The sequence below is a fragment of the Haliotis cracherodii genome, unplaced genomic scaffold (assembly GCF_022045235.1).
Source record: "Haliotis cracherodii isolate W230 unplaced genomic scaffold, xgHalCrac1.p SCAF_6, whole genome shotgun sequence".
NCBI classification, from domain to species: Eukaryota; Metazoa; Mollusca; class Gastropoda; order Lepetellida; family Haliotidae; genus Haliotis; species Haliotis cracherodii.
The window spans coordinates 46,316,944-46,340,107 of NW_027266319.1; the positions used below are offsets into that span (position 1 = coordinate 46,316,944).

Genomic DNA, 23,164 nt, shown 5'->3' on the forward strand with positions numbered 1-23,164 from the left:
CGCTCATCTTTCTTCATGTTCCCATGTTGTCAACTGTCAAGAATATTAATTCAACATCCTCCATTTCAGCATCTTAAATGCTCCATGGCTGTTCACCAGGATTATTTGTCCTGTCATCAGGTTCTCTCCTCAAAATCTAGTAAGCCTAAATCAACGACTTCCTGTCGGCCAATTAGGACAAGTCTCAGATCAAGCAGAATATAATCCTCATCCAAATACTAACATATATGGGTTTTCTGGTTCAACCAAACAAGTCAGAGTTAGTTCCCCCTCAAGACATTGTCTACATAGGGTCAAGGTTCCAAATCAACAAAGGCATCCTAACACCTCCAGAAGAAAGATACGCAATCTCAAATGCTTTCAGCCAGCCCACCTGATCTCGCCGTTGGTAGATGTCATGTCATACCTTAACATCCCATCAGGACCTAACTTTTAGATGCAGGCTGCAGTTATGTCCCTTACAAAATTGGATGAATTCCACCAGACAACTTGATTTAGACGAATTAACCAAACCTCCACCAGCTCAGCTGTCAGAGCTACATTGGTAGCTACTACGCCACAATATCATGCCAGGCATACTACTCAGTTTTCAACCCCCCATTTATCATCTCTTCACAGACGCGTCAGGCGAAAGATGGGGAGCTTCCATGGACGATGCCACAATACAGAGGAAATGATCCACTCAAGACAAGACGTTATACATCAACTGTCTGGGCATGAGAGAATCTTACCAAGCTATCCTAGCATGCCAAGTGCTGTAACTCCACTCATCAGTACTGATCGCAACAGACAATACGACAATAGTAGTTATATACAGCATCAAGGGGGCATGAGGTCTCAGCCTTTGTTGAAAGAGGTTACATGTGTATATGCTTTGGCAGACTAAGTTAGCTGCAGGATTGAAGCACGTCACATCCCGGGAAAGTTAAACATACTTGGAGACTGCCTATCCCGGAAGAACAAGATGGAATGGTCCCTCCATCCAAAGATTTTCAAGTGGATAATATCAATCTGGGATACTCCACATCTTGACCTATTCGCTTCCTGTCTCAACAACAAGCTACCGGTTTATGTCAGCTTTAAGTGGATGTCCCGTCCATGTGTTGGGAGGGAAAATTCGCCTATGCATTCCCCCCTAGACAGAGTCCTGAAGCAAATAGAAGAGAGACATTTCGTGATGATACTAATAGCTCCAGCATGGCCTAACAGGACATGGTTTCTGAGGTTACAGAAGAAGCACTGAAACTACTGGAGCGTTGCAATCTCCTGTGCCAACCGAGATCCGACATATTCTACAACAGCCTAAACAATCTCCACCTTCACGCTCAATCTCACTAAAATCAGATCTAAGTTCTCGCTGCTGCTAAACAAAGATCTGAGGACATCCCATTATGGGTCATGTCAGAACGACCTTTCGCGAAGTTTGACCGACCGCTGAGACGAAGAACAAGAAGTCAACATAAGCCAATTAGAAAGCAGCTTTCTCGAGCTTTACGGCACTCGTTTCAACCTGGCGACTTCCATTTCAGACTACGCTTGAAAAATATGTTGACGCTGTTGTCGATTAAAAGTTTGAAAACTGAACAAAAGAACAATCCGGAATGTCATACATGTGGTTACGAATGTATTGTAGTGCTTCCCATGTACTGTGCAACGCCTCCTCCGTTTAAATGTTTATCCTACGGAAGCGAGAGACAGACGATAATTTTGATGGAATCAGTCGGACGGGCCATAACTGTCGTTAGGAATACTCTGTTTTAACTTTTTCGAGGTTGCATGTTTAGAAAACACATTCCAACTGTCACTTTCATGATCTGGTAAGCAACGCCCTGATTAATTGGATGAAAGGTAGTTCTGACGTGACCCGTAATGGGATGTCCATAGATGTTTGTTTAGCGATAGCGAGAACTAAGATCTGATTTTAATGAGATTGCCTTCACGCTTGGATATTATCTCAACAATGTAGCAAGGCGCCGGTTATTCTTAATCAGCTGCACAGACAAAGGCAAACTCTTTCAAACCAGCATCCACTGCCATCTATAACAACAGGATTCCCGACATGGGTACAATGTGTGAAGCCCATTTCTGGTGTCCCCCACCGGCATATTGCAGGAATATTGCTAAAAGCAGCGTAAAACCGTACTCACTCACTCACTATAACAACAGATGGAACAAGTTCGTCGAGTGGAGAAGGGGAAGAGGTCTATTAGACGTAGACATTACAATACCTATAATTGTTGATTTTCTATTACATCTCAGAAACTATAAGAACTTCAGACATGGCACCAATGAAGGCTACCGATTAGTTCTCGCCTCAGTGTTACAACATGATGGTCTTTCTATAGGTACTCACCCAGTACCAAACCAACTCATGAAATCTTGTGCAGTGGAAGACATAAAATTACCACGTACCTTCCTCAAGTGGAATTTGTCTATGGTATTATCAGCACTAAACGGGCATCCATGTGAACCTATGAATAAGGCTACATTACTAATAGCTTGGAGGAAAACAGTTTCCTCCTCGCTATGGCCACAGCAACCCGTGTATCACATCAATAATGCACGAACAAAACTGGAGTTATATGTCCAGATCCCTACCAGAATTTAAGAATAAAGAATAGGCATTTGGTCCCTTAGGCCACAGACATTACACGATTCTTGCATTGTGTAAAGTATGGACTAGGGTACGTCCTGTACGAGCCTTGAGATATTACATCCCAGCCACTCAAGACCACAGAAAACAGCTATTTATCTCCTGCAAGCCAAAAAGGATATTACCAAGCCTACTGTTGCAATATGGCTCAATCCGCTATTGCAGAAAGCCATCGTCAGGCACAAATCTCCAAACCAACATGGAGAAACTGCAAAGCTCATGAGATCATATTTCCAGGATATACCTAAACAATGTTAAGTTGACCCTTTGGACAGGCTACTAGTGCGCAGTCATATCATAGGTTAACTTGGAAATCATCAATCGGAAACTAGTTATATAAGTGTATCATTGTATTGACCTCAGGTTACTGACGTCAAAGGGAGACCTCAGGACCTGCATAACGTTAAATCCTATTCAAATATTATGGATGGGAAGGAATAAGACGTTAAAGTAAGAGAAGACATAGAAGGGGATAAGGTCGCTAACAGGCTGATCAGAAGACGCGACACATAATATAAACTGGAAGTAACGTCAAGAAAACCTCAGAACCAGCAGTAATGTCAGTAAGTATCGACCAAAACCGTGACGTCAGAAGAAATGACATCGGAACCTAATTAACGTCAAGATACGACATTTACCACTGCATGGTTTCAATATTTGACGTCATATAGGTCTATCTAGGAATCCAGAATAGCATGACTTCCGCTTCTTAAAATATGTAATTCCGATTTAACTGCTTCCAACTATCTACTGATTTTAGATGCCAGACCACACCAGTCCCTCTGATGTATACTGGCTATGATGTAATAGAGGTAGGGTATCCGAGGGAATTAACAAACAATAGTTAGCACTGTGTATATTTCTATGAATAACACCCCACCCCATTTGGTGTTTATGGCAACGTTGGCAACAGACGCGCAGTCAGAGACCATCCTCGGAGTGGCAGGCCACGAGTAACCAATAATCGACAAGACAACTGGATTCGAACAACACACCTACGAAATCGATCTCAGCAAGCAACAGTGAGTGCAAGAAGCATCCCTGGCCTTCGACGAATATCTTCACGAACCGTACTTCGTCGCCCTCAGATGTGCAGGGATTGTCGCCAAAAGACCCGCAAGACGTCCCATTTTGACAGGAAACCACCGTCATGCACGTCTACACTGGTGCAGACAGCGGCTACGCTGGACGGCCATGCACTGGGGACAAGTTCTATTCACCGACGAGTCTCGTTTTCACCTCAACCACAGCGATGGTCAGATTCGAGTGTACCGACGTCGAGGTGAACGTTACGTCAATCATTGTGTCATGGAAGAAGATCGATTCGGGGGCAGCAGCGTTATGGTACGGGGTGGGATTAAAGCAAGACAGAGGACCCGTTTGATAGTGCTAGAGGGAAATGTCAATGGACAGCGCTACCACGACGAGATCATCGGCCCTGTTCTACCGTTTTTGCGTCGTCATGGCCCAGGCATTACCTTTCAACATGACAATGCCCGGCCTCATATTGTTCGACTTGTTCAGTATTCTCTTCAACAAACCAACGTAATTGTCATCCCCTGGTCGGTTTGCTCACCTGATCTCTCACCAATTGGGCACATGTGGGATGAGATGGATCGGCGCCTTCGACGTCAACCACGTGTTCCACAGACACTCCAAAAACTTTCGAAACATGCTCCAGCAGATATGGACAGATAGCCCACAGGACTTTGTGCGACGCCTGGTCCATTCCATGTGATGAAGATATGTTGCTTGCATCGCAACCAGAGGTGGACACACACGCTATTGAATTGTAAATTGACATTTTGGCATGTTCATGTTGTTTTTTATGAAGTCACGCATTTTCTGAAGTCACTATGGCAAATTACACCATTTGAACACTTACAGGAGTCTTGTATCTGTTGCAAACTGAAATTGTTTCAGATTTGTTAAAAAACATAACTTTGCATTAAATCTTATTCAACGTCACATGAACTTTTGTTGTTTAGTAAATTATTTGGATTAACAAACAACATTTTTTCAGAACGCCTAATGTTAAAATATAAAAATGGCAAATCTCATATGGCAGAAACATGTTTGTGGTAAATGATGAATGAACATGATGAATGGGAAAAAGTAGTTTCGGCAATACGTCATTAACCAATGAAGTTACATGATTTCTGAAACGGCCAATCGGCATTAAGCGACTGCTGTAGGTACTACCCCGCATCTCCCATTTTGGGTAATAAAACAAAATATGTAACCCTCCTCTTTTGATGTTTTTGACAAACGACCGGTACCGCATTATCCCAAGCCGGCTGTGACACCATAGCGATCAGAAAGTTTTTGAGTATACGCAACTCAGTCAAAAACAGAGATGGAAACTTCAGATCAGGCTTATTTTATGTGTTGATGGACACATTCATGGCCATGTCAACATATTGTTAGGTTAGCCCTGTCTTCAGACGCCCAATCTAAATCTGACATTTGTAGCCCGTCCCAAGCAGTGAAAAAACAGTAGCCAAGAGTCGCGATGTGGTCCTACAGACATGTCTTGACTTTTGACCCTATAGCGTCTCTCGGCATAATGTATCATGGACCATCTTGCCGAGGCAAGGGAGTTGACAGTAAAAGTTCAGTTGCCACCCTCGTGTTGCATGTGAGAACCGGATTTGGACAGAAAAATATCAGAACTTAATTTATTTCGTAGTCTGGCCAGGAGGCCAGTATTACAGATGATTAGACAATACAGACATATTACATCAAATACGACGCCATCGAATAACCTTTTCTCGTTTATTTCATATTTAGCCATAATAAAACATACTGTGTATACTTTCTATCGTCCAGCAGTTAATGAAGTCCTAGGCGGATGTTTGATCTCGAGGTCATGGCGATGGAACCAGGTTTCACCATGTGATGAACGTTCCTCAGTATCTTCTATTGTGCAGTTGTTTTTCAAAATAAGGATGATAACCCTTTGATGTTACCACAATTTAGTCTTTGTACCTAAACCCGGTATAATTTTCCAACACGCTGGGTACCGTTATGTGCATTCATTCCCCCAAGCCATTATATAGCCACTAACAAAACGATTTGTCTCAATAACACAGATCTGTGCATAACGTTCTCCTGTGCGTCCATACACACTGACGCCCATCGGAATGGGATACAAGCAACTGGACTCGTCTGTTAACAAGACGTTTTGCACTGATGTAGGTGAGGCCGTCACTGCCTGTTGGTCAAAATTGGAGCTATGACAGGTCGACAGGAACGCAGTCTGCGTGCACATAAGCATTTTTTCTGATGGTGTTAGGATGGATCCTCCTTATAAAGAATTTTCTGTATGTCGTCACATCCATTTGCATCCGGTTCCGCGAATGAGTGAGCAGTATTCAACGGTCCCGTGCCAGGGTCGTAACGCTGGTCGTACAGAGCGTGGTCGATCTCCGACATCATTCTGTTGCTGATGTTGACGCATGAGTGCAGCTGTGGTTTCTGTGACAGTTGAGGCGTATTGCAACTTCCCGTTGTGTTCTTCCTGTTGCAAACATTCTAATGGCTGGGTGGCGTTCAGCGTGTGACAAAAGTGGCATTATGTCACCTGTCAGAACCCTTTGGATGAACTTTGATCTAGGCCTCTATCAGGTTTCTAAAGCACGGACAGGTGACGGCCTGCATGTTTTCCATAATCCTAAGGAACATGCACGTGCAGAAATGGTTTTGTTGGTAATGTGCAACACAGTAACAGTGTGACAGTTGGTGATCCGTAGGAATGTTTGCTTGTAAGGAACATGACATGTTTACATCCTAGATGCTCATATTGATTGGATTTGAACACCTCATATTTTTCACATGTAGTTTCTTTTTGTACCAAGAACATGCAGTTAAAGAGTGTAGGAAGAGACCTGGCAAATGTGTTACTTTTCTTTAATCCATTTATTTTTATCGTAATTACAGAAATTTGCTGGACACTTTCTCATATCTCACACCAAATGTGGTTGTATATGTTATGAGTATTGGTTCTATCAAAGTGGTATAATTTTAGCTATTCATTTACATAGCTTGCTAGCCTAATAGTGTCTCACAAAAATGTAATCAAAGAAAGGGTTGTGAAATAATATCCCTCTTTATGCCTGTTGAGAACCATAACTCAGAAACTCACAAAGATATAATTTACAAAAACCTGAATGTTGATTCTGACCTAAAGACTTATTTTGAACAAAATAAATTTGGTCCCTTTCCAGGTTTATATTAAGTTCAATGATAAATACAACAAGATCTTTAAAAAACGACAAGCAATCAGAAAAAAAGTTTCCACAATCTTTTCATATGTGCCAAAAGAATTTAATAAGCCATATTGAAGTAGTCCGTGTAAGAATAATATCTAATGCCTAGAAGTTGTGTGTAGTAGACATTACAAAAATCAAAGGTGGCAGTGGTCAAATTACAAAACCTAAAACTGTTCAGTTTCTTCTATTACTGAATGTGGCAAACAAATGAAATTTTAATTTGAACCTCTAGAAAATATCCAGGTCTGGTGGGGAGAAGCAAGCCCCATTTCAGCTAGTCTTCTGACAGGCCCATACAGCCGACAGGCAACCAGGCTCACTTTTGGTCAGGTAAGCTAAATATCACACGTGCCTGATGGTTTTCTGACATTTTGAAGCCTTCCCATTACTCAGTTCTGTATACTGGGAGTAGACAACACAAATACCAAGAACAAGAAGACATTTTAATTGCAGACATTAAACACTTATGTACAAAATTCTAAATTATTCTAGTGTGTATCTACAAGGAATGGTCAGGTTACAACAAGCACTACACTATAGAAGGGCTGCACTAATTCTCCTCAGGCAAACGATTTTGGAGGCGCTGGCTGCACACAAAACACTTTTCAAAGCAAGCCCAAACGACGGATGAGGAGTGCAGAAGAGTGCCTGCTACATTTCATGGTTTACTCCAAGCAATGTGAACTGTTGATTGGAAAGAGAGTGAGTGGTAGTATGTTACCAGTATTTTGCATGCTTGTATATCCTTGGCAGCCAGTCCCTCCCAATCAACACACAATCTCCTATAAAACTGATATTCTCCATTCCATCCTCAACAAAGGCCCACATTAAACAAAGTCAAAATTTAAGAAAATTTACTGTTATTTGTAAACTGGTTGTAATACTGAATCTATGTATTGTAGTAATTACAAAAGACCTCCTGCTAGTAGTCTATTGTCAGGATGGCTGATATCATACACTCTTCAATGAGATTGTGTAAAATGCTGCATTCTGATTATCAGCTAGTGGTTATAAATCTACACAAGACCACATCTTTGCTCATAAACACTAAAGAAAGTATATAGTCAGTAGCATTTCTTTCGCTGATCACTGATTTCACACCTTCAACCCACTGTAGATATTAGGCTCAACCCATGCCTCATCACTCATCAAGTATGTTATAACCCAAGAGATTATGTTTCTTTTGTCATTTTGTCATGGTTGAATGGAAATAAACATATTGTGTTTTCAATGTAGAGGTTACAAATGTACATCTGACACCTTGAAATGTTCACAATAACGTGAGGTTTTGAATTCTAACATTTTTTTATCATGTCTTGAATCTCTGTCAAAATCTCTACGCGGAAAACACACTACAGTAAACTACGGTTATAACGAACTCAAAGGGACCACAAATTTTAGTTCATTATAACTGTAAATCGTTATAAGCATATATACAGCAAATGGCTTGGGCCAAAAGAACAGTTTGTTATATCCGCCAGTTCGTTAAAAGCGTGTTCGTTATAAACATAGTTTACTGTATATTTATCTCCTTAATCACATTCTGGTTTATCTAGCTGGATAACCCCATGGTTTTCATAAACATACATCAGTCATTTTAGATTAAAATATTTGATTTTCTGGAAAATATCTATACATAGAAAGAAACAAACCTAAGAACAAAAAATCCTCAAAGCTCTGCAGCTCACCTGAATATTTCAAGAATTTTATATTACATCAAGAAATGCAAAGAATGATATGTTAAATAAATAACAAAAGTCTCCATTAAACATCCTCCAAGCATGTTCATTAAATCTGATAATAGAAAATGTATAAAGGGCAGAGGACCACAACATGTTCATCAGGACTACCAAAGGAAATGGCGGCTATTGCAGTATATCAAGGGCACAATTTGTGACAGCAAAAAACGCACAAACAAAAGTGTCATATGTCATACAACATAACTACTGATTATCAAACATAATAATGATATATGCAGAGAAATAGCTTAACAATGGGCAAATATTACTTTTTCAGTAGGACAGCTGTGTTTTAATGACCCTAAGTTTCTGAAGACATGTTGAAATCCATTAAAACTACACCAACTGCAGCGTGTGATGGTTAAATATGCTATTCTGTAAAACACAGGAAAGTCAAAGACTGTAGCTCGTTCAAAAATGAAAATATGCCATAAACATATGACATGTATAAGTTATTCCAAAATATCATGACTCGTGAAGATCTGGTGAACTGGTCTTCAGCAACCCATGCTTGTCATTATAGGCGACTAAAGGGATTGGGTGCTCAGGCTCGATGACTTTCCAAATTGTGTAGATTGATGCTCATGCTATCAATCATTGGCTTGTCCTGTCCCAACTCGAATATTTACAGACCACCATCATGTAGCTGGAATATTGTTGAGTGCGGTGTTAAGCAACAAACAAAATGATCATAATGACATGAAGAGAAGCCTGAATACATGGATAATGTAGTGCACTAAAGCTCTCTTGGACATAATGTCAATAGTTTAAAGAGCAAAGATAGCCACAAAACAAAAGTTGCTGTCACAATTGATATTCTTCAAAAAAAATCCTGCAAAAATTTTACTTACAGACACTAAAGTATAACTGTACAAAATAAGCTGTCATCATATAAAGGAGAAACATACATGCCAAAATTTCATGGCAATTTCATCAAACAAGAAGTCTACTGAGGCAATTATGCATTTTGAGAGAACTTGAGAGCATGGTCAAACAAGAACAAAATCCCCCAAAATGAAACATGTGGTGAGAGCCACTCATACATTTCACGTATACCAAATTTCATTACATTTTGAACAAATCACTATGTAATGGTCATAAAAAGGGTTTGTTTGACTTGTTGAAAACATTGGGGAGAACAAATAAAGGTGACGATTTGTTCCTAATTTTTTTCCATTTATGAATAAAATAGGATTAAACTAACAATTTGGGGTGTCATCATTCGTGGGAATAAGTACATAAAATTTCAGCTTCATTGGTTATGTCGTTCTAAAACAAATGATGTTAACACTGCAAAGAATTACATTTTAAGAGAACTTAGTTGCATGGTCAAAGTGCAGAGGTCAAAATTAATAATAGGATATAATATTCCCTTTCACACTTCTGTTTTCTGTAAATAATCTACAATATACATAAGGAATAATGACTGCCATGTAAATTGTCTGTCTTAGTAGGGGTGCTTATAATGATTACTTATAGATTGCTCTAGAAGTTGGTCAGAGGGCACTTTTTCAAGTAGGGCGCTTAATATCAAGTGACCTAAAATTGACTTTTTCTATAAGGCTGCCATGAATTCTCTCAGTACATTTTATAAAGACAGTGTTGGGATGATAAACACGCAAAATCAGCGTAAAAAACCCAGAGGTTTCAGGAGACGTTGAAAATAAATTAATTTAAGAAAAACAAGGGTAAGTGAAGAACAAGCATCATAGCTAGGTCAAAAGAATACAGAGGCAAAAACATTTTCAAGTAATACCATCTTCCTGTAAAATCAAAGCATGTTTTAGAGACACTTTACCTGGGATCATTGGATCAATGAATGGACAACCAGACAGACAACATGTCATAACAGAAAGCTCATTTGACTTTGTCAGGTGAACTTAAACACTTATCATGACTCCTTTGAATACATGGCTTCTAGAAAATTTATTGTTTTAATATTGATGCTAATCCTTGTGATAGATCACAGAGTTCCTGATTCCATTTCTCAACAACAGCATCAAAATGAGTATTAACTATCTATGCAAATATGTGCACACATTTGATTACAACAAGCGCTACATGTTAGTCAAGTCTTTTTACATGTAATGAAATCAAACGAAATCCTACCATATCTCCTCCAGAACGATCATTATGCAGAAAAAATGTCTTGACCACATTTGCTGCAATATGCTAAATTCCAAACGAGTACCAGAACTTATAAATAAATACCTAAAATGGATTACCTTATGCAGTTACCAAGGTGCCTTCGTTGCTATGTTTCCAAAGCAGCACCACAAGATTCTAGTGTACAATAACATAATATCAAGAATACACACAAATGTTGGAAATACACACTCACTGAGTCTCACTCCACACAGGACTAAACACACTTACACAAAACATGTATTAATATATTCTGCCATGTACAAAACCTTTGTTGTTCATGTAAAAGGTGACTGCTTTATTTCATACCTCCAAGACTGCACACACCCTTGTGTCCGTAGTAGGCTACAGAGTGTGTGGGCAATCCCATCTAAACAGCCAAGTAGTTAGTTATGCCACACAAACAATGTGCAACAAAATGGGTACTCATCAAAAGTCTCAACTCATATAATAATGACACAGTATATCAATAATATAAGCCAAAGAAACGCTGATTAACTGATTGTGGATAACAATGACTGTCATATGTAATATTGCGAAACATTTTTGCAATACACAGCAGTTACATTTACACAAAATTCTACTCACCTTGAGAGGAGATGCACTTTTCTTATGGCTTTATAAAACAATTTCTCACATCTCATAAATGATAAAATTTCCATTTTGATGCAAAGCTTCAGATCTGTGACAAATATTACCATAACGTAGACATTACTGCCCCTGGTCTTTTGTCATATTCAAATAAAATGTCATACACCAAGTTTGGCCATGAAAGCATAAGATATATTTCCTAACATATTTCATGAGACAATTGACCCCACACATTTGTGGGCAGTATAATTTAGTTCCCTTAACCTTTATACTCTGGACATAATGCACTGCCCTTATCATCAATGTTTCCATTCAAAGCTTTAAGATTTCTGAAAACAAGTTGTTGAATAAAATTCTTCAATGTTTTTGTCAACATCATTTTAAAACACTTGGTGCAATAACTTTCAGATTGTTTACCCCACAACATCACCTACAGTTGATGATCATGATGCCTTGAACATTGTTGAATCTAATTACAGACAATACAGTCTCAGCTTTCTACGCTTTGTGGTTCTTGAGAATACATTTTAGTCAAATTTTGTGTCCTTGGCAACCAAATTATGAGAAAAATTTACTTTCTGCCATTGCAACTCCATCTATTTAGATAATTAGATGAAATGTTGAATAGGGCATTGTGCTCTTAAAACTTTCATCTACTTTGATTTTTATTGCAAGTCAGCATTTTAGAGACTTCAACAATAATGCTGAAATACTTTAATGAATTGAAAATATTCATCACTAGAAAAATTAGATTGCATAATATTCTAAAACAGAAGTAGCACAATCCACCTTTTCCTGAATGTGCCAACACTTTCCCATCAGAAACATGTATAATGAACCATTTTGATAGTGACATCAGGTGACAGTTGCTCACACACCAAATAAGAACAACTTTCAAGCAGAAGGGCTTATACCTCAATCTAGCTACCTTGATAACAAGGTCATAAGCACTTCAAGAATAATAACAACACTTCCAGTTTTTGAAAACACACAGCCAATGCAGCAAATAGTTGAAACTAAGTTTCATGCCTATTGCATTGACTTTCAATCTCAACCTTGAACTGTCTGGAGATCATGTACTTAAAGTTTCATTAAATTCCAATAATAAATTCTCAAGTTATCTTGTACACAAGCTTTTGGCTGCCCAACTCACACTGTATGACCTTGACTTTCAATGTCATCCAATCACTTGTTGCAAACTTAGGTGGTATTACAAATCTGAAAATCTCCATTTCATTCACATACTTTCAAAGTGATAGGTATTGAGTTAATTATTGAGTGTATATCACAAATGATTGGAATATGTTTGTGTGATTTGTCAAGAATGAATCCAAAATTTTCACCATATGTTTTCATAATTTGACCTCTTGTGACCATGACCATGACCTTGACCTTATATAGAGTTCACAGGAAGGAGATACTGACTTCAGGATCATGTGCACCAAGTTTCCTTAAATACTCATGTTGTCATTTACACAATCTTTTATTATTCCGAGTTCATAGTGACCTTGAATTTAACTCCGATCCTGTCAAATGTTATAAAAGTACATAGGAAGTATATCAGATATGAAGTGCCGAACATACCAGTATGTACATTGGCATGTGGTTGAGGAAACCTATTGTGTTGGCAGCAGCAGCAGAGCTTAAATTCGAGCAACACATTAAGCAGACACCATATAGGTGGTTGTTTAATTGTATCTAGTCAGCCAGTAAGCTTCTCATAATAATTATGATTTAGACACAGTGTAAGATTTCTACATCCAATGGTGTTTCAGAAAAAGATTAAACCTCCTTTTCTGATATTTTGATTTCGTCAATATTTTTGATTAAATGACAAGGATTTAAACAAAAAATGTCGTCGTGGGGGGGATCCATGCACATTTTCAGCTTCATCAGTACAGAGGATTCACAGGAGAAGATTATTACGAGAATTAATGAGAGAATTTAGGGGGCTTGGTAATAATGTAATAATGTAAAGCTCAAAATTCCTAATATCACACAAAAGTATGTGGGTACATGCATGTGAAATTTCAGCATCTTTAGCAGGGGTTTCTGAGGAGAATAAGTTAACAGATGATGCCATGCCACACAAACAGGATATGATTTCACCTGCTGTCTCATTTAGAAGGCTTGCACTATCATAAAACATTTTCATGGGCTCTGGTCATGGTGTGGCTTCTCTTCATTCCTGTACACATGCTAACCAGTCGTCAACTGCCTGCTATCAATGTACAGATGTTAGGTGCAACACACTACAGACTCTCTCTCCAAAATAATCAGAAGGACATAACAAAACAAGAATGTTCAATGTTTCTACCTGCTACAATCAACAGCTCCCCAAATAAACTACTTTTCTTGGTTTTCAGAAGTTAGTTGTTTATCACAAAACCTCTATGAAACCATTTCACTTCTAACCTCCCTGGATGCATACTGATTAATAGTATAAACCTAATCATGAAGAATCTTGTCTTGACAACATCTAACATCAAACCTTTTCCTATTTGGAATTTTCCAAGGTAATATTAAACATCTGGTATATCACGAATTTTTCTTTGGATTGGCAACATCAAATATTTATTGAGTAAAATTAATAAAGTCTGTACAAGTGAGATTGAACATTAAGAAATCTGCAGATAAACATCAAACACGACTGTTAAACAAGCAATCATGTACTGGATAAAATGTATCTTTATTTGAAATATATCATATCTAACACAATGGACATCTTATCATTCACAGAAATGTAATGAATGTCCAAATGAATATAGCCTGTCTTCATGCCTTTGTCTTCCTGAGCCTGTATCTACCACACCTGAACACCATTCATCTTCATATTGCATATTTTCCTCATCAGAAACAATCATGTAGATTGACTTTTCATTAAAAAAATTACTTCGTGGATTCTAACACAATGAATGAAACAAAGATCATGGTCAATAGTATCAATATGTCTTGGATGCATAACTGGCAAATGAATACATGAAAGTGATTACCAGTACGTACCTGGTAACCACAGCTCAACAAATTGTCATGAAACTGACCTGAACAACTACTATTCACACCTGATTCAACTCAGTAATAATAAGTGCTAAAACTCTGTAAACATAATTTAACAATATTTTAACATTACTGTTATGCTGGAAAAGTGTCTAACTTCTCAGTCATATTAGCAAGAGTGTATGGATTTTATGATTTCAAATAAAGAAAGATTTCCAAACAGTCATTATAGCATCCAGTACATATTGAAGTGGCATATATGAGCTCACCATACAGTGACTAATGTTGAGTTCAGCTATAAGAGTGTGTTCTAGAATTGGCTTTCCATTGTGCCATGTGGGCTTTCAGTGTTCTCAGATGATCTCTTCTTGTACATGGAGATGATCCCACTTGGAACTTCAGTGTACATAGAAACACACATCCTTGAGAAAACCATCAGCTCATTAGCAATTTACAATAATGAAAGTAACCTCATTCTGAATTATCCTTCCACCAACTTCCTACTCCAACAATAAACAGCTGTTGAGGTGCAGCTTGCAAAACATGAATGAAAGAAGAATTTCAATATGAAAACTATTACTGACATTTCTCCACAGACTTTCCCAATTCCACTTGAATGAAATGTGAGAAAGAGTAAATGTTCAAGAAAGCTCAGCAACTAAAGAAATTTTAATGTTGGTGTGGCTGAATTACATTTGTATTCAACAAGTTTCAAAAGCATTCCTCTTGTAACTTTACTAAATGATTGCAAATTCCATTTTTAAAATTGCTGATCATTATGGGTATACCATAATCTAATACCAGTAAAATGATAATTGGATTGTAATATAAATGTGAATGAAATCGCAGCCACAAATGAAGTACATGTTGCACAATTGTATGTAATTTGAAATGTTGCACAAAGCTTGGCTGCATCCATATGCTCCCTCTGACCAACACAGCTGAATCAAGTCCGATCACATCCTTACATGTTTTCCCCAGTACACAGCATGTGACAACCCGACACAACAGCAGCAGCACCTGCATCAATGCTGTGAGTGTAGCTGTATGACAGTGGTGTATTCTAGTACAGTCTCTCCTGCCAAGCTCACAATTATCACCATAAATGTATTTCTCGTATTTCTCCTATTATATGACTAGATCTCTGTAGTGCCTGAAACAAAAATCAAACAATAGTAATCACCGTTTATAATTCAAAGAATACTTCCTCCAGTACCTCATTGCTTGAAATCCTTTACATGTATATTGGCTGTCATCACACAACAAAATCTTCAGATGTTCAACAGAAGTCCTGTTCACTGCAGGCTATCCTCTAACTTGTGCCTATATATGTCCTCTATCCTTCTTCCTGTGCTTCTGCACATATGTAAGACAACAAAACATCACCTCTATTACATCAATGCAAGAATTAACCAGGGGAACATCTAGTAATCCAAGATAACTGACGGCAGTGTTGTTAAAATCACCTAAATGGTGAAAACAGAGAAACTTTAGATAAAATGCAAAATACATGATAACTTCCACTAAATTACCATCATATTGGTATTTCTATGATGTCACATCCGGTGATTATGATGTCATTTTTGGGTCAAATGTTGTTCTTTCCCACTTTCTGTGGGTGATCTCTTCCAATGACATCCCTTCTGGTTATGACGTCACTCGGTGCTGAGATAACTTTCATTGCATAGTAGATCACTAGCAGATTTACTAATGCTAGTCCAGTCGTTAACCTATGATCTGCTCTACTGCTGGTTGCAAAGATCAAAATATTATCTTATTGAGCCACATGATGAGCAGTTTGATAAGGCCCTCATTGTTGGGTTTGCAGGATCCTAACACTGGAGTAGAAGGTTGCGTGTGATGGTAGCTTTCTGTCATATTGGTCTTCAGCCATCTTGCAACTGTGGTCTTAATCTGAAGACGTTTTGCAAGATATGAATAATCACTGGAAATTTGTTGTTGAGACAAGTGGCAAATAGGGGCAGATATTGAACACTTCAACAAGGGCTGTTCAAAAATCAAAATGATCGAACATAGCAAATAAAGAGAAATTCCCAATACTCATTTAGTAATAAAGAAAATAATAGCTAATCTGCTAATACTTTACTTACTTACAGAGCCGTCGTTGACAAACAAGATTGTCTAATATTCTTCCACTGAGTGACTGCACGTGGAAGTAGGCTGGCTCTGTATAGGGCGAGTTCATTATTTGTGTCAGGGATTGGTAACCTGCTGGGTTACAACCAGAGGGCCAAACTTCGCACGCCCTCGACATCCTCGAGAGCCACAACGCGAAGATAATGACTAACAAAAACCTGTGACGAAATCCTTCCGTGATTGTTCCAATAAAACAATTGCTGTATTGAGCCATGCTAAGGCTAACACCCTGGTATCGTGATGGTAATTCGCTCTCGGTGGATTCTGTTTGGCGATCTCGGAGGCCTGAAGGATAACTCTGTGTAACCATAGAGATATGGTGTTTGCGACTGACTTTGGTCGTGGACGTATCAAACACGAGTATAAATAACCGCTTCCTTGAACCATGCCTAGTCTTAGAGTGGCAATGAAAACTCGCACCGAGCCCAGACGAAATTCACCTTCATGTACGGCTCCCACAACAGTCGATATTGGTGGGATGGTGAAGGACGGTCAGGTTGGCCTGGTAGTAGATTTTAGTAATAAAATCCAAGCATAACCTGAGATGTACCGCTCCGTGCGTCCCATGCTCAAAACGGATCTGGGTGGTGTCGATCACATGTAGTTCGCTCACCCGTGCTGCCGTTGCTAATGCCAAGAGAAACCATTGTTTTCTTGGTGAGGTCATAAAATGAAGATGCACAGAGGGGCTCCAAGGGGGCCTTCACAAACCTCGAAGTACCACGTTCAAGTCCAAAGCAGGTGGGCGGAACTTGGCCTTCTGATCCTCAAGCCTGAATGAGCGTAATAGGGCCTGTAGTTCCTTGACCTTAATCACCTTGTGATTTTCCGGAACAGCCAACACTGAGTTAAGTGCAGCCAATTATGTAGTAATGGTGCAACCTTCCAAGTGTCTTTGGGTACGCAAATGTAGGAGGTATTCCGCTAGGAATTGTTGTGACGCAATCGTAGTGTCTTGATTCTTTTGCCGTGCAAAAAGTCTCAAATGATCCCCACTTGTCATCATATAGTCCTCTGGGAAGGGAAAGATGAACTAAAGCTTTAGCTTTGCTTCCCGTGTCGAAATAACCCTTCGCACTTAAACGCCTTTTAAAGATGAACCATGCGTGCAGACGTAAGGTGAGGCTATTTGCTGTGAGGGTGGATGAGTTGGTTGGTCCACTAAGGGAGAGGTAGTGGATCATCTTCAGATAGATTTTTCTGAGCTCGACAAACTACCCTCTCACCAGTCTTCAGGGCGCGACCAATGTGAGAGCAAGATACCTTGTCTCTTTGATCCCCTGTATCACCTTGGGAAGTAAAACTGGTGGCATAAAAGTGTATGCTTTTAGCCCTTCCCAAGGGATACTGAACTCGTCCACTGCCCAAGTCTGCGGATCCGATAACGGGGAGATATACGTCATGAGTTGGTGGTCTAGGCAAGTAAGAAACAAGTCAATGTTTGGTTGCCTGAAATTCTGAAGCAGTAACTGGAATGCTTCTGTGAGAAGTTTCCACTCGGTGGGAGTCACCCTGTCTGGATGTGATAAGGTGTCTGCCAGTATGTTTCGACATCCGGGGATGTGCTGAACTATGAACTGTAGTTGCAGCCGATCAACTAGATGAAAAAATCTGAATGTCTTATGAAGTAGAAGTGGGAGTGTGTTGTTCCCTGATTGCGCAGGCACCACACCGCAGTGCTGTTGTCTGTGAATATTGCGAGTTGGGCTAACTGTAGTTGATTCTGCCAATGTGATATGGCCACAATTAAAGCTTCCAACTCCAAGTTGTTTATGTGCCACTTTCACTGAGCGCCAGACCATAGCCCTGAGGTTATCTGGTCTTGTAAGTGAACACTCCCCCCCCTGAAGGGGGACGTCCACTAACAGGTGTATATTCAGGGAAAACCCAAATAAAGAGACTCCGAAGACATTCAACGCCACCAATTGAGGTAAGGCCCTAGTTTAACCGGTCGAGTGATTCCTTGAGTGGATCTGACTCCTGATGTAAGGGTTCAGGAAAAAATGAATTGGTTGCAGTTGTAAGTGGCCCATGCTAGTTGAGTCCTCTGCCAAGGTGATTAACCCTAGCAACACTTGCCACTGGTGAAGCGTGTGTGGTTGGTGTAGAGTGAGTGAGTGAGTATTGTTTTACGCCGCTTTTAGCAATATTCCAGCAATATCACGGCGGGGGACACCAGAAATGGGCTTCACACATTGTGCCCATGTCGGGAATCGAACCCGGGTCTTCGGCGTGATGAACTAACGCTTAAACCACTAGGCTACCCGACCGCCCCTGTTGGTGTAGAGCAGATGACAACAGACATAGAAACTTGTGTCATCTGTCCCTTTGTACAGATAGTGGATCCTGGTCTTTCTGGAACAGGACTCCTATGAACTGAAGCCAATAGGAAGGAGATAACTCCCGACTTTGCCTCGTTGATTATCCATCCCAGTTAACCCTCATGGTGCCTGGACGTCAGTCAGCCTGCAAACCGCTCAGTGCCGCACTGTGCTGACGTTGCGGTTACAAAAACGTATACATTGTATCAAAAGTGTTGCAACGTCTTTATTTCTTCACACAGTGTAACCAAATTGTATAACATGCAACTCGAGTTGATTGTCTTTCCAACAGTATCTAAAGTCACCAAATCCAAAAGATCTATGCACTGCCCAGCCATCGATAAAAGTGCTGGGATTATAAGTTTCCTAATTTTCCACATTAATCGTAATATGGACGCACCTGAATATGGCAAGCAAAGTCAAGTAAGCGCCCTTGTTTGAAATCTAAATGACCAATAATTCATATCATTGGCAAGTACATGTCCTAACAGTGATAGACATATGATATTTATGTTGAAGTACACATTCACTGAGAATTTTCCGTGAGTTATATTTACCGATAAAAAATCCCGATGAAATAGTGCGTGTTTTTGACGTCAAAACAAAATTGACGGAAGTGGTCGTAATTAATTCATACGCAGACTGTTTCAAAGATTATGTCACAAAACGAATGACAGTTTGGAATGTATATCTTGAAGAAATCCCGGTTACGTCCATGTATGTTTCAGTGACCGTGCTCTTTTATTAGTTATAAAAACAACTTCGGGGTAACTGACATCGTACATTTTCAAAGGAGAAAATGTGAAAACTGGCTAAACAGCCCTAACAATACTCAAATTGACATCGCTCAATATCGGGCATCATTAATATTTCTTAATAATTAACAAGATTATACTAACGTTACACCACCCAAGAGTAAGTACATGTAGATTCAATCAAAATTGTTGAAACGTTTTCATGGGCAGCAAATCTATTCAACAAAACTTTTTTCGATTACTCGCAACTCGGTCGTCATATGTCATTGTTTCACTATGGCCACCAAAAAACATACATCCTCGTATCAGCTCGTATTTCGCACTTGGCTGCCTAACTTTGACCTTTGCTCAAAATATACTTGTATGGCCAGTCCATGAAATACCACTTTTTCTTTCATTTATTCATTTAATTTATAAATACGACTTTAGAAGTGTATTTACACCTAGCCAGGTATATATGTACATGTACATATAAGGACATACGTGATAGTTTATTTCCACTAGTTTCCCATTCCATCCCATTCTACTAAAGGAAAAGTTTGAAATAGATAATGATCGTAGGTCAGTGAAAGTAATGGAATTATTTGTCATAAAAGGGAAAATATATTCTTGGTATTGAACTTCGAAAATTTAACCAGCAAAATCTTTAATAAAAATGGTTTATTATGTCTCTCCTTTTTTCCCCTTAATTTTGGCCTAGCTAAACTACAGCTTGGAGGGAAGATATACAAATTAAAATGGTGAAAAAAAACCCACAAGAATGCATTGATTTTGCTCTTAGACAAACATTTATTTAAAAAAAATATCTATTTCATACTTGGGATACAAAACAAAGTAGAATCTAATTACTACTATGTCACTGGTCGAAGTATTTGGTAATTTAGATAATGCAAAGTGAAAAAAAGACATAAATATAACTATATAAAACATCAAAACGAAATCACATTTACACTGAAAACTTTTTGTCTTTCAGAAATTGATTATCTATATATTGTGAGTAGATCTAATTACTTTTACTGTTTATGTTATAAATTGAACCATTCGAGATTCCAATAGATGAAGCTAAAATGTTAAAAATCTAGGTTGTTTAATATTGGATCCATTTTGACAGCTTTCTCACTGTACTCAACTAAATGCACATTATATTTTTGGAATAGCAAGCATTCAAACAGATATGAAAAGCACATGTCAACATACCAAAATTAGAAAACTGCACCAAATATTCTAACACTGTTCGTCAAATGATATGCGGTCTCATTCACTCGGTCGCCATATACATTTTCCAATCGTGATGTACTAGATATGCTTTCTAGTTCAGTCAAAGAGAATATTGTTATTTGGAAAATGAAACCATGTGTATCCATTATACTGCCACAACATTAGATCAGCTGTTTCATGTGACGTCATCCACGTCACAACACGCGAGGTCAAATCACGCGCACCTGTCCAGACGACAAATTCACAGAGGCGGGAAATCACCGACCGTCTATTAGCCTATTTGAATAAAATTGCAGATTGTAACGAAATAAAATTAATTTTAATCATTGCTGACATTTCCGATGACATATCAAATAAGAGTTGAAGACTTGCAATAGATTATCATACGTTAATCGAGAGTACAGTGTACATAAATAATTTGTAAATCTAATATTAATTTTTGATCTAATATCCATGGCAGAATGTTTGAAAACGAGCTATAATATATTCCATTTTCTGAAGAGATTAGTAATGTGTATTTGATGATATATATGCATACACAATTGGTTATCAATTATCTTCTACAATCACAGCATGTACCATGTACATTAGACACATGGAAAATACTATTTCAGCAAACCAATCACAGCGCCATTATCACAGTTTCAATGAAAGGAAAAACAAATCGAAATCGAACTTTACAACACATCGTATCCATAAGCGGTTAACCCAAATGCAAAAAGGTATTGCTGGCATCATTGTAGAAGTTATGTTGATGTTTTCAGTAGTTGCATTATGTTTGTATCGCGTGTACCATTGACAGAAACGGGGGCCGAGCTACCACATGTGGAACCGACCTTGACACAATTTGTTTACAATATGGCATCGACTCACGTTAGATGTCATGGCCACACTTTTAAAATCTCCATTTGCGACAAAATGTGAAACAGTTAGGGCAAGTCACTCACACGGTCAGCTAGTTTGAGCAATCACACATGACTCTTAGTCATTTCATATGAAAAAAGTAGCAGTTATTTGTCTGATCGGGCAAGTATGTAGGACAACCTGTAAACAAGAAACCGCGGCACTGCTATGATGCGAACGTGTACTGTTCATCACTTCGGGCTTGGCCATTCAATGTTTAGGTTTTGATCATGAACCTCCTGCCCATAAATATACACTATACCAACTTAATATTAACGATTATAGCTATCTTTCCTTTTCATTGATTTGAATATTTTCTGTAAATCAGCATCATAAACAAAAAGACAATCTGCACTGTTTGTTTGTATGTAGCGCCGTGCTAAATCGCCATGACACACAGTCGATAAACATATGCAATACTTGAACAAAAAACTTCCGTGGCCGACTAAACGTTAGTACTCTTACGCCAATAACTGTACAGTGGGGACTAGTAAATCTTTCTGACCAGTCCGATCAGATTTCTTTTTCAAATTGGCTGTCTGATATAATAATAGTTACGTGTATGTGACAACGGTGCATAATAAAAAATTGCCTTCATTCGCATGAAGTTCAACATGGCAGTAAAAGATCGAGAAGCGCGGTAACCACATTACTAATCTCGCCATATTTCGCAATCCGTAGCATTGCATAAAATATGAGTTACACGATATTAACGTTGAGATGATTAGGGTGATGATGGTTAAAAATTCATTCAATGAACGGCATAAATGTAATGGAAATATACACTGTCGTTTTCTCATGTGTACTGACCATTCCGCCATTACCGATAGTCGATAAAAATATACAAAACGTGTAAATAAACTTGTTCATAAATGAGTGAACAGAATTGTATTTACGTGAATAAGTATACAGTTGGGAAAAATATGTCTTTCTGACCACTCAGGTCATATTTGTTCTTATGAACAAGGATTTTATCTGAAAATATTTACGTGTATGTGACATTGGTGCATAATCAAAATTCGCCGTCGTTCACTTGGTGTTCAAACATGGCAGAAAAAGGCCGAGAAGAGCGGTATCCACTTTACTAATCTCGCCATATTTCGCAATCCGTAGCATTGTATAAAGTATGAGTTTCACGATGTTAAAGCTAAGATGATTGGGGTGATGATGGTTATAGTTTTGACTTTGAGCACTCCGTGTTAAATATCAAAATTCACAGTTTAAAAAGGGCATTTTCTCGGGACCATATATGGTCCCCTGGCACTATGCGGGTGTGAAAAGTGAGGGACCATATATGGTCCCGTGGCACCAAGAGGGTTAAAAAGAAATAGTAGCCGTCTGCCTGGTGAATTCCCTGTACTTACGTTGATATGTGTTGATGACACAGGAGATCATCCTCCATCTACGACTTGAA

The 23,164-nt window shown here is 38.8% G+C and overlaps 1 protein-coding gene across 3 annotated transcripts in view; it reads right to left on the minus strand.

Annotated features, from left to right (window-relative positions):
• Positions 1-7,353: 7,353 nt before the first annotated feature.
• The window catches only part of LOC139445529 (dynamin-1-like protein), a 91,765-nt gene continuing 75,954 nt past the window's right edge, over positions 7,354-23,164 (minus strand). For all 3 annotated transcript variants that reach the window (XM_071226673.1, XM_071226672.1, XM_071226671.1), the window contains one exon: positions 7,354-15,549. In XM_071226673.1, the coding sequence (XP_071082774.1) occupies positions 15,493-15,549 (57 nt within the window). In that variant the 3' untranslated portion in view covers positions 7,354-15,492. The remainder of the gene's footprint in view (positions 15,550-23,164) is intronic.